The sequence below is a fragment of the Oncorhynchus nerka genome, linkage group LG14 (assembly GCF_034236695.1).
Source record: "Oncorhynchus nerka isolate Pitt River linkage group LG14, Oner_Uvic_2.0, whole genome shotgun sequence".
NCBI classification, from domain to species: Eukaryota; Metazoa; Chordata; class Actinopteri; order Salmoniformes; family Salmonidae; genus Oncorhynchus; species Oncorhynchus nerka.
In genome coordinates this window covers 6281092-6293676 of record NC_088409.1, presented here as the reverse complement: position 1 = coordinate 6293676, position 12585 = coordinate 6281092, and the positions used below count along the sequence as shown (strand labels likewise).

General features: G+C 49.7%; 1 protein-coding gene across 1 annotated transcript in view; it reads left to right on the top strand.

Moving 5' to 3' along the window:
• Positions 1 to 6419, top strand: part of LOC135575103 (WASH complex subunit 5) — an 89949-nt gene extending 83530 nt beyond the window's left edge. The window contains exons 26-29 of the mRNA XM_065027301.1: positions 632 to 728; positions 3926 to 4079; positions 4968 to 5055; positions 5655 to 6419. Of these exons, the coding sequence (XP_064883373.1) occupies positions 632 to 728; positions 3926 to 4079; positions 4968 to 5055; positions 5655 to 5711 (396 nt within the window). The 3' untranslated portion in view covers positions 5712 to 6419. The remainder of the gene's footprint in view (positions 1 to 631; positions 729 to 3925; positions 4080 to 4967; positions 5056 to 5654) is intronic.
• The last annotated feature ends 6166 nt before the right edge of the window (positions 6420 to 12585 follow it).

The following is a 12585-nucleotide window of genomic DNA, read 5'->3' as shown; positions in this document are numbered from 1 at the left end:
CTACTGCTACTACTGCTGCTATTACTACTACTACTACTACTACTGCTGCTACTACTACTACTACTACTATTACTACTACTACTACTACTACTGCTGCTATTACTACTATTACTACTACTGTTACTGATACTACTGATACTACTACTACTACTACTACTACTGATACTACTACTACTACTACTGATACTACTACTACTACTATTACTACTACTATTGTAGATCTACATTACAACCCAGCACCTCCCTTCACCTGTTCTATATGTTGTAGATCTACATTACAACCCAGCACCTCCCTTACTGCACCTGTTCTATATGTTGTAGATCTACATAACAACCAAGCACCTCCCTTCGCCTGTTCTATATGTTGTAGATCTACATTACAACTCAGCCCCTCCCTTACTTCACCTGTGCTATATGTTGTAGATCTACATTACAACCAAGCACCTCCCTTCACCTGTTCTATATGTTGCAGATCTACATTACAACTCAGCCCCACCCTTACTTCACCTGTTCTATATGTTGTAGATCTACATTACAACTCAGCCCCTCCCTTTCTTCACCTGTTCTATATGTTGTAGATCTACATCACAACTTAGCACCTCCCTTACGTCACCTGTTCTATATGTTGTAGATCTACATTACAACCAAGCGCCTGCCTTACTTTCCTATCGTCAACTTCCTCTTCATCATCGCTCAGCTGCCTAAACTGCAGTACAGCAAAAACCAAGGTGAGTTATGGTCAACTTTATTGATACTCACAGGGGAAATCAAGGTCAGTTTGAATCAACTTTATTGATACTCACAGGGGAAATCAAGGTCAGTTTGAATCAACTTTATTGATACTCACAGGGGAAATCAAGGTCAGTTTGAATCAACTTTATTGATACTCACAGGGGAAATCAAGGTCAGTTTGAATCAACTTTATTGATATTCACAGGATAAATTCAATTTTTCACCATCATAATGACATATACACTGAGTGTACAAAACATTAAGGACACCTGCTCTTTCCGTGACATAGACTGACCAGGTGAATCCAGGTGAAAGATATGATCCCTTATTTATGTCACTTGTTAAATCCATTTCAATCAGCGTAGATGAAGGGGAGGAGATTTTTAAGCCTTGAAACAATTGAGACATGGATTGTGAATGTTTGCCATTCAGAGGGTGAATGGACAAGACAGAAGATTTAAGTCTCTTTAAAAAGGGTATGGTTTTAGGTACCAGGTAGAGGGCTGGGTCCTGATGGTAGTAGGTACCAGGTAGAGGGCTGGGTTCCCCTGGGTTCTGTTGGTAGTAGGTACCTGAGGTAGGAGGGGCTGGGTTCCCCTGGGTCCTGATGGTAGTAGGTACCAGGTAGAGGGCTGGGTTCCCCTGGGTCCTGATGGTAGTAGGTACCAGGTAGAGGGCTGGGTTCCCCTGGGTCCTGATGGTAGTAGGTACCAGGTAGAGGGCTGGGTCCTGATGGTAGTTACCCCTGGGTCCTGATGGTAGTAGGTACCAGGTAGAGGGCTGGGTTCCCCTGGGTCCTGATGGTAGTAGGTACCAGGTAGAGGGCTGGGTTCCCCTGGGTCCTGATGGTAGTAGGTACCAGGTAGAGGGCTGGGTTCCCCTGGGTCCTGATGGTAGTAGGTACCAGGTAGAGGGCTGGGTTCCCCTGGGTCCTGATGGTAGTAGGTACCAGGTAGAGGGTTGGGTTCCCCTGGGTCCTGATGGTAGTAGGTACCAGGTAGAGGGCTGGGTTCCCCTGGGTCCTGATGGTAGTAGGTACCAGGTAGAGGGCTGGGTTCCCCTGGGTCCTGATGGTAGTAGGTACCAGGTAGAGGGTTGGGTTCCCCTGGGTCCTGATGGTAGTAGGTACCAGGTAGAGGGCTGGGTTCCCCTGGGTCCTGATGGTAGTAGGTACCAGGTAGAGGGCTGGGTTCCCCTGGGTCCTGATGGTAGTAGGTACCAGGTAGTGGGCTGGGTTCCCCTGGGTCCTGATGGTAGTAGGTACCAGGTAGAGGGCTGGGTTCCCTGATGGTAGTAGGTACCAGGTAGATGGGCTGGGTTCCCCTGGGTCCTGATGGTAGTAGGTACCAGGTAGGGCTGGGTTCCCCTGGGTCCTGATGGTAGTAGGTACCAGGTAGAGGGCTGGGTTCCCCTGGGTCCTGATGGTAGTAGGTACCAGGTAGAGGGCTGGGTTCCCCTGGGTCCTGATGGTAGTAGGTACCAGGTAGGGGGCTGGGTTCCCCTGGGTCCTGATGGTAGTAGGTACCAGGTAGTGGGGCTGGGTTCCCTGGGTCCTGATGGTAGTAGGTACCAGGTAGAGGGCTGGGTTCCCCTGGGTCCTGATGGTAGTAGGTACCAGGTAGAGGGCTGGGTTCTGATGGTAGTAGGTACCAGGTAGAGGGCTGGGTCCTGATGGTAGTAGGTACCAGGTAGTGGGCTGGGTTCCCCTGGGTCCTGATGGTAGTAGGTACCAGGTAGAGGGCTGGGTTCCAGGTAGAGGGCTGGGTCCTGATGGTAGTAGGTACCAGGTAGAGGGCTGGGTTCTGATGGTAGTAGGTACCAGGTGAGGGCTGGGTTCCCCTGGGTCCTGATGGTAGTAGGTACCAGGTAGAGGGCTGGGTTCCCCTGGGTCCTGATGGTAGTAGGTACCAGGTAGAGGTTCTGCTGGGTACCAGGTAGGGCTGGGTCCTGATGGTAGTAGGTACCAGGTAGTGGGCTGGGTTCCCTGGGTCCTGATGGTAGTAGGTACCAGGAAGAGGGCTGGGTTCCCCTGGGTCCTGATGGTAGTAGGTACCAGGTAGAGGTTGGGCTTCCCCTGGGTCCTGATGGTAGTAGGTACCAGGTAGAGGGTTGGGTTCCCCTGGGTCCTGATGGTAGTAGGTACCAGGTAGAGGGCTGGGTTCCCCTGGGTCCTGATGGTAGTAGGTACCAGGTAGAGGGTTGGGTTCCCCTGGGTCCTGATGGTAGTAGGTACCAGGTAGAGGGCTGGGTTCCCCTGGGTCCTGATGGTAGTAGGTACCAGGTAGAGGGCTGGGTTCCCCTGGGTCCTGATGGTAGTAGGTACCAGGTAGAGGGCTGGGTTCCCCTGGGTCCTGATGGTAGTAGGTACCAGGTAGAGGGCTGGGTTCCCCTGGGTCCTGATGGTAGTAGGTACCAGGTAGAGGGCTGGGTTCCCCTGGGTCCTGATGGTAGTAGGTACCAGGTAGAGGGCTGGGTTCCCCTGGGTCCTGATGGTAGTAGGTACCAGGTAGAGGGCTGGGTTCCCCTGGGTCCTGATGGTAGTAGGTACCAGGTAGAGGGCTGTTCCCCTGGGTCCTGATGGTAGTAGGTACCAGGTAGAGGGCTGGGTTCCCCTGGGTCCTGATGGTAGTAGGCAGGTCCTGAGGGCTGGTTCCCCTGGGTCCCACCATGTGATTGGCTGGTCCTGACCCTGAGTGTGTGTCCATGTGATTGGCTGGTCCTGACCCATGTTGAGTGTGTCCCACCATGTGATTGGCTGGTCCTGACCCATGTTGAGTGTGTCCATGTGATTGGCTGGTCCTGACCCATATTGAGTGTGTCCCACCACGGGATTGGCTGGTCCTGACCCATATTGAGTGTATCCCACCATGTGATTGGCTGGTCCTGACCCATATTGAGTGTATCCCACCATGTGATTGGCTGGTCCTGACCCATATGGAGTGTATCCCACCATGTGATTGGCTGGTCCTGACCCATATGGAGTGTATCCCACCATGTGATTGGCTGGTCCTGACCCATATGGAGTGTATCCCACCATGTGATTGGCTGGTCCTGACCCATATGGAGTGTATCCCACCATGTGATTGGCTGGTCCTGACCCATATGGAGTGTATCCCACCATGTGATTGGCTGGTCCTGACCCATGTTGAGTGTGTCCCACCACGTGATTGGCTGTATTCTCCTGTTTGTCCAGGGATGACGTGCAGGAAAGCCACCGACCCGGTAGACTGGTCTCCTCTGGTTCTTGGCCTGCTCACTCTGCTGAAGCAGTTCCACTCCAGATACACAGAGCAGTTCCTGGCTCTCATTGGGCAATTCATACGCTCCATCATGGAACAGTGCACCAGGTACGTTTTGATTGATTAGTTGTTTGATTGATTAGTTGTTTGATTGATTAGTTGATTGATTGATTAGTTGTTTAGTTGATTGATTGATTAGTTGATTGATTGATTAGTTGATTGATTGATTCGTTGAGTGATTGATTTGTTGAGTGATTGATTTGTGTGAGTGATTGATTTGTTGAGTGATTGATTTGTGTGAGTGATTGATTTGTTGAGTGATTGATTTGTGTAGTGATTGATTTGTTGAGTGATTGATTTGTTGAGTGATTGATTTGTTGAGTGATTGATTTGTTGAGTGATTGATTTGTTGAGTGATTGATTTGTTGATTGGTTGAGTGATTGATTTGTTGATTGATTGATTTGTTGATTGGTTGAGTGATTGATTTGTTGATTGGTTGATTGGTTGAGTGATTGATTGGTTGAGTGATTGATTTGTTGAGTGATTGATTGGTTGAGTGATTGATTGGTTGATTTGTTTGAGTGATTGATTTGTTGATTGATCGATTTGTTGATTGATTGATTGATTGATTTGTTGATTGATTGATTGATTGATTTGTTGATTGATTGATTGATTGATTGATTTGCCAGTTTAAAAACCTCACATATTCACATTAATTTTAAGAGCGTAAACAGTGATATCACAGTAAAGTCAGATGTATTTCTATATAATACATGTATTGCTAGTGAACGTTGCCCAAGGCTGCTATTTCAAACAGCTCTTTCTTGCAACAAAAAAAACTAACGTTCCCTCCATAGATCTAATCTGTATAAATACCATTTGAATGCTAAAAAAAATGAAGTACATTTTCGTGGATCACTGTGTTATTATATGTGGATTATATTCTGCTTCAAATTGAATGAAATGTAGATTTTGGGTAAATAATTATTTTACAGTCAGAAGATCCCGGACATGCCGTCCGATGTGGTGGGAGCTCTGATGTTTCTGGAGGATTACGTACGCTACACCAAACTGCCTCGCAAGGTAGGATTAGATTAGGATTGGATTAGGATAAAATTGGATTAGGATTGGATTAGGATTAGATTAGGATTGGATTAGGATTAGATTAGGATTGGATTAGGATTGGATTAGGATTGGATTAGGATTGGATTAGGACTGGATTAGGATTGGATTAGATAGGATTAGGATTGGATTAGGATTGGATTAGGATTAGGATTGGATTAGGATTGGATTAGATTTGGATTGGATTAGGATTGGATTAGGATCAGGATTAGATTCGGGTTGGATTAGGATTGGATTAGATTAGGATTGGATTAGGACTAGATTAGGTTTAGGTTAGGTTAGGTTAGGATTGGATTTGGATTAGGATTTGGATTAGGGTTGGATTAGGTTTAGATTAGGATTGGATTAGGACTAGATTCGGATTGGATTAGGATTGGATTGGATTAGGGTTGGATTAGGATTGGATTGGATTAGGGTTGGATTAGGATTGGATTAGGGTTGGATTGGATTCGATTAGGATTAGCAACAACACCCATGGAGGGGAAAAATACTATAGATATTCATCTGGAATATTACATTTTACATGCAAATAATAATCTGTTGTTTTTCTGTCTTTAAAGGTGGCCGAGGCCCACGTGCCAAGTTTCATCTTTGACGAGTTCAGGACAGTCCTGTGAAGATCTGGATAAAGGCCTCGAGTTCAGGACAGTCCTGTGAAGATCTGGATAAAGGCCTCGAGTTCAGGACAGTCCTGTGAAGATCTGGATAAAGGCCTCGAGTTCAGGACAGTCCTGTGAAGATCTGGATAAAGGCCTCGAGTTCAGGACAGTCCTGTGAAGATCTGGATAAAGGCCTCGAGTTCAGGACTGTCCTGTGAAGATCTGGATAAAGGCCTCGAGTTCAGGACAGTCCTGTGAAGATCTGGATAAAGGCCTCGAGTTCAGGACTGTCCTGTGAAGATCTGGATAAAGGCCTCGTTCAGGACTGTCCTGTGAAGATCTGGATAAAGGCCTCGTTCAGGACTGTCCTGTGAAGATCTGGATAAAGGCCTCGAGTTCAGGACAGTCCTGTGAAGATCTGGATAAAGGCCTCGAGTTCAGGACTGTCCTGTGAAGATCTGGATAAAGGCCTCGAGTTCAGGACTGTCCTGTGAAGATCTAGACAAAGGCTTCTTGGTTTAACTTTCTGTTGATTCCTTCATTTTGACTTTAATTAATCTCTTGGTTATGTAATGACCTTTAATGTGCTAGTGCTTTAGTAACACTGTAAATAGTTGGATGGTTTTTAATAACATCATGTGTTACCAGCTTTGGTATAATGTCACTGTGGTAATATGTCATTAATTAAATACAAAAGAGGCTTTGAATAAATCTAATTGTATATAATTTTGTTGAATTTTTTAAATTTCATATAACAACTTTTTTTTAAACATTTTAAAATCCAAGCAATTTACAGTAGTTTTGGTGTCTTTTATTTTGAAGAAATGTCTGGCTGGACTTCCTCCTCCTTCAATGAGACTGGATTCATTGGTCCAGATCTACATGAGCAGATGTTGCATCGACCATCAACCAATGGTTGCGTGCCACGTCATAAACTGTGCCGCCTGGCCATCATAAACTACATTGCTATATCATATAATGTGGATCCTAATAGTTTCCTCATCATACTAGAGCTGGTGTGACATTCTGTGTAATCTCTAAATAAATCCTTCAATAGCATCAACCTATTTCAGGTTACAAAAAACAGGCAAAATGTTGACAACTAGAAGACATCACCAGCATGTCAAGTGGAAGCTTCGCTCCCAGTGTCTCCCGTTTTTAATTCAACACAGGTCGCTTAGACCGTGGTGTTCTCAGTCCTTTCTCTCGTCTCCTGATCCAGATGCTGAACACAGGAATAAAACCACGAGGGGGAATGATTGGTATCTACTCCGATACCCGATGTTAATCTATTCAACATGACAACATGGTAACTAATACATGTGGTGTCGTTACCTGAGTTTTAGACAAAGCAGTAATCTAAGTCCCCTGACTTGGTTTCAAGTGTCTGTGTAGGTACAGGGGTTACCTGACTTGGTGTCAGGTGTCTGTGTGGGTACAGGGGTTACCTGACTTGGTGTCAGGTGTCTGTGTGGGTACAGGGGTTACCTGACTTGGTGTCAGGTGTCTGTGTGGGTACAGGGGTTACCTGACTTGGTGTCTGTGTGGGTACAGGGGTTACCTGACTTGGTGTCAGGTGTCTGTGTGGGTACAGGGGTTACCTGACTTGGTGTCTGTAGGTATAGGGGTTACCTGACTTGGTGTCTGTGGGTACAGGGGTTACCTGACTTGGTGTCTGTGGGTATAGGGGTTACCTGACTTGGTGTCAGGTGTCTGTGTGGGTACAGGGGTTACCTGACTTGGTGTCTGTGTGGGTACAGGGGTTACCTGACTTGGTGTCTGTGTGGGTACAGGGGTTACCTGACTTGGTGTCTGTGTGGGTACAGGGGTTACCTGACTTGGTGTCTGTGGGTACAGGGGTTACCTGACTTGGTGTCTGTGGGTACAGGGGTTACCTGACTTGGTGTCTGTGGGTACAGGGGTTACCTGACTTGGTGTCTGTGTGGGTACAGGGGTTACCTGACTTGGTGTCTGTGTGGGTACAGGGGTTACCTGACTTGGTGTCTGTGTGGGTACAGGGGTTACCTGACTTGGTGTCAGGTGTCTGTGTGGGTACAGGGGTTACCTGACTTGGTGTCAGGTGTCTGTGTGGGTACAGAGGTTACCTGACTTGGTGTCTGTGTGGGTACAGGGGTTACCTGACTTGGTGTCTGTGTGGGTACAGGGGTTACCTGACTTGGTGTCAGGTGTCTGTGTGGGTACAGGGGTTACCTGACTTGGTGTCAGGTGTCTGTGTGGGTACAGGGGTTACCTGACTTGGTGTCAGGTGTCTGTGTGGGTACAGGGGTTACCTGACTTGGTGTCTGTGTGGGTACAGGGGTTACCTGACTTGGTGTCTGTGTGGGTACAGGGGTTACCTGACTTGGTGTCTGTGTGGGTACAGGGGTTACCTGACTTGGTGTCTGTGGGTACAGGGTTACCTGACTTGGTGTCTGTGGGTACAGGGGTTACCTGACTTGGTGTCTGTGTGGGTACAGGGGTTACCTGACTTGGTGTCTGTGGGGGTACAGGGGTTACCTGACTTGGTGTCTGTGGGTACAGGGGTTACCTGACTTGGTGTCTCTGTGGGTACAGGGGTTACCTGACTTGGTGTCTGTCTGGGTACAGGGGTTACCTGACTTGGTGTCTGTGTGGGTACAGGGGTTACCTGACTTGGTGTCTGTGTGGGTACAGGGGTTACCTGACTTGGTGTCTGTGTGGGTACAGGGGTTACCTGACTTGGTGTCTGTGTGGGTACAGGGGTTACCTGACTTGGTGTCTGTGTGGGTACAGGGGTTACCTGACTTGGTGTCTGTGTGGGTACAGGGTTACCTGACTTGGTGTCTGTGTGGGTACAGGGGTTACCTGACTTGGTGTCTGTGTGGGTACAGGGGTTACCTGACTTGGTGTCAGGTGTCTGTGTGGGTACAGGGGTTACCTGACTTGGTGTCAGGTGTCTGTGTGGGTACAGGGGTTACCTGACTTGGTGTCTGTGTGGGTACAGGGGTTACCTGACTTGGTGTCAGGTGTCTGTGTGGGTACAGGGGTTACCTGACTTGGTGTCTGTGTGGGTACAGGGGTTACCTGACTTGGTGTCTGTGTGGGTACAGGGGTTACCTGACTTGGTGTCTGTGTGGGTACAGGGGTTACCTGACTTGGTGTCTGTGTGGGTACAGGGGTTACCTGACTTGGTGTCTGTGTGGGTACAGGGGTTACCTGACTTGGTGTCTGTGTGGGTACAGGGGTTACCTGACTTGGTGTCTGTGGGTACAGGGGTTACCTGACTTGGTGTCTGTGGGTACAGGGGTTACCTGACTTGGTGTCTGTGGGTACAGGGGTTACCTGACTTGGTGTCTGTGTGGGTACAGGGGTTACCTGACTTGGTGTCTGTGTGGGTACAGGGGTTACCTGACTTGGTGTCAGGTGTCTGTGTGGGTACAGGGGTTACCTGACTTGGTGTCTGTGTGGGTACAGGGGTTACCTGACTTGGTGTCTGTAGGTATAGGGGTTACCTGACTTGGTGTCTGTAGGTATAGGGGTTACCTGACTTGGTGTCTGTGGGTACAGGGGTTACCTGACTTGGTGTCTGTGGGTACAGGGGTTACCTGACTTGGTGTCTGTGTGGGTACAGGGGTTACCTGACTTGGTGTCTGTGTGGGTACAGGGGTTACCTGACTTGGTGTCTGTGTGGGTACAGGGGTTACCTGACTTGGTGTCTGTGGGTACAGGGTTACCTGACTTGGTGTCTGTGGGTACAGGGGTTACCTGACTTGGTGTCTGTGTGGGTACAGGGGTTACCTGACTTGGTGTCTGTGTGGGTACAGGGGTTACCTGACTTGGTGTCAGGTGTCTGTGTGGGTACAGGGGTTACCTGACTTGGTGTCTGTGTGGGTACAGGGGTTACCTGACTTGGTGTCTGTGTGGGTACAGGGTTACCTGACTTGGTGTCACTTGGTGTCTGTGTGGGTACAGGGGTTACCTGACTTGGTGTCTGTCTGTGTGGGTACAGGGGTTACCTGACTTGGTGTCTGTGTGGGTACAGGGGTTACCTGACTTGGTGTCAGGTGTCTGTGTGGGTACAGGGGTTACCTGACTTGGTGTCTGTGTGGGTACAGGGGTTACCTGACTTGGTGTCTGTGTGGGTACAGGGGTTACCTGACTTGGTTCAGGTGTCTGTGTGGGTACAGGGGTTACCTGACTTGGTGTCTGTGTGGGTACAGGGGTTACCTGACTTGGTGTCTGTGTGGGTACAGGGGTTACCTGACTTGGTGTCTGTGTGGGTACAGGGGTTACCTGACTTGGTGTCTGTGTGGGTACAGGGGTTACCTGACTTGGTGTCTGTGTGGGTACAGGGGTTACCTGACTTGGTGTCTGTGTGGGTACAGGGGTTACCTGACTTGGTGTCTGTGTGGGTACAGGTGTCTGTGTGGGTACAGGGGTTACCTGACTTGGTGTCTGTGTGGGTACAGGGGTTACCTGACTTGGTGTCTGTGTGGGTACAGGGGTTACCTGACTTGGTGTCTGTGTGGGTACAGGGTTACCTGACTTGGTGTCTGTGTGGGTACAGGGGTTACCTGACTTGGTGTCTGTGTGGGTTACAGGGGTTACCTGACTTGGTGTCTGTGTGGGTACAGGGGTTACCTGACTTGGTGTCTGTGTGGGTACAGGGGTTACCTGACTTGGTGTCTGTGTGGGTACAGGGGTTACCTGACTTGGTGTCTGTGGGTACAGGGGGTTCTGAGGTGTGGGTACAGGGGTTACCTGACTGTGTGGGTACAGGGGTTACCTGACTTGGTGTCTGTGTGGGTACAGGGGTTACCTGACTTGGTGTCTGTGGGTACAGGGGTTACCTGACTTGGTGTCTGTGGGTACAGGGGTTACCTGACTTGGTGTCTGTGGGTACAGGGGTTACCTGACTTGGTGTCTGTGTGGGTACAGGGGTTACCTGACTTGGTGTCAGGTGTCTGTGTGGGTACAGGGGTTACCTGACTTGGTGTCAGGTGTCTGTGTGGGTACAGGGGTTACCTGACTTGGTGTCTGTGTGGGTACAGGGGTTACCTGACTTGGTGTCTGTGTGGGTACAGGGGTTACCTGACTTGGTGTCTGTGGGTACAGGGGTTACCTGACTTGGTGTCTGTGGGTACAGGGGTTACCTGACTTGGTGTCTGTGTGGGTACAGGGGTTACCTGACTTGGTGTCTGTGTGGGTACAGGGGTTACCTGACTTGGTGTCTGTGTGGGTACAGGGGTTACCTGACTTGGTGTCTGTGTGGGTACAGGGGTTACCTGACTTGGTGTCTGTGTGGGTACAGGGGTTACCTGACTTGGTGTCTGTGTGGGTACAGGGGTTACCTGACTTGGTGTCTGTGTGGGTACAGGGGTTACCTGACTTGGTGTCTGTGTGGGTACAGGGGTTACCTGACTTGGTGTCAGGTGTCTGTGTGGGTACAGGGGTTACCTGACTTGGTGTCTGTCTGTGTGGGTACAGGGGTTACCTGACTTGGTGTCTGTGTGGGTACAGGGGTTACCTGACTTGGTGTTGGTACAGGGGTGACTTGGTGTCAGGTGTCTGTGTGGGTACAGGGGTTACCTGACTTGGTGTCTGTGTGGGTACAGGGGTTACCTGACTTGGTGTCTGTGTGGGTACAGGGGTTACCTGACTTGGTGTCTGTGGGTACAGGGGTTACCTGACTTGGTGTCTGTGTGGGTACAGGGGTTACCTGACTTGGTGTCTGTGGGTACAGGGGTTACCTGACTTGGTGTCTGTGTGGGTACAGGGGTTACCTGACTTGGTGTCTGTGGGTACAGGGGTTACCTGACTTGGTGTCTGGTGTGGGTACAGGGGTTACCTGACTTGGTGTCTGTGTGGGTACAGGGGTTACCTGACTTGGTGTCTGTGTGGGTACAGGGGTTACCTGACTTGGTGTCTGTGTGGGTACAGGGGTTACCTGACTTGGTGTCTGTGTGGGTACAGGGGTTACCTGACTTGGTGTCTGTGTGGGTACAGGGGTTACCTGACTTGGTGTCTGTGGGTACAGGGGTTCTGACTTGTGTCTGTGGGTACAGGGGTTACCTGACTTGGTGTCTGTGGGTACAGGGGTTACCTGACTTGGTGTCTGTGGGTACAGGGGTTACCTGACTTGGTGTCAGGTGTCTGTGTGGGTACAGGGGTTACCTGACTTGGTGTCTGTGTGGGTACAGGGGTTACCTGACTTGGTGTCTGTGGGTACAGGGGTTACCTGACTTGGTGTCTGACTTGGTGTGGGTACAGGGGTTACCTGACTTGGTGTCTGTGTGGGTACAGGGGTTACCTGACTTGGTGTCTGTGTGGGTACAGGGGTTACCTGACTTGGTGTCTGTGTGGGTACAGGGGTTACCTGACTTGGTGTCTGTGTGGGTACAGGGGTTACCTGACTTGGTGTCTGTGGGTACAGGGGTTACCTGACTTGGTGTCTGTGGGTACAGGGGTTACCTGACTTGGTGTCTGTGTGGGTACAGGGGTTACCTGACTTGGTGTCTGTGTGGGTACAGGGGTTACCTGACTTGGTGTCTGTGTGGGTACAGGGGTTACCTGACTTGGTGTCTGTGTGGGTACAGGGGTTACCTGACTTGGTGTCTGTGTGGGTACAGGGGTTACCTGACTTGGTGTCTGTGTGGGTACAGGGGTTACCTGACTTGGTGTCTGTGTGGGTACAGGGGTTACCTGACTTGGTGGTGTCTGTGGGTACAGGGGTTACCTGACTTGGTGTCAGGTGTCTGTGTGGGTACAGGGGTTACCTGACTTGGTGTCTGTGTGGGTACAGGGGTTACCTGACTTGGTGTCTGTGTGGGTACAGGGGTTACCTGACTTGGTGTCTGTGTGGGTACAGGGGTTACCTGACTTGGTGTCTGTGTGGGTACAGGGGTTACCTGAC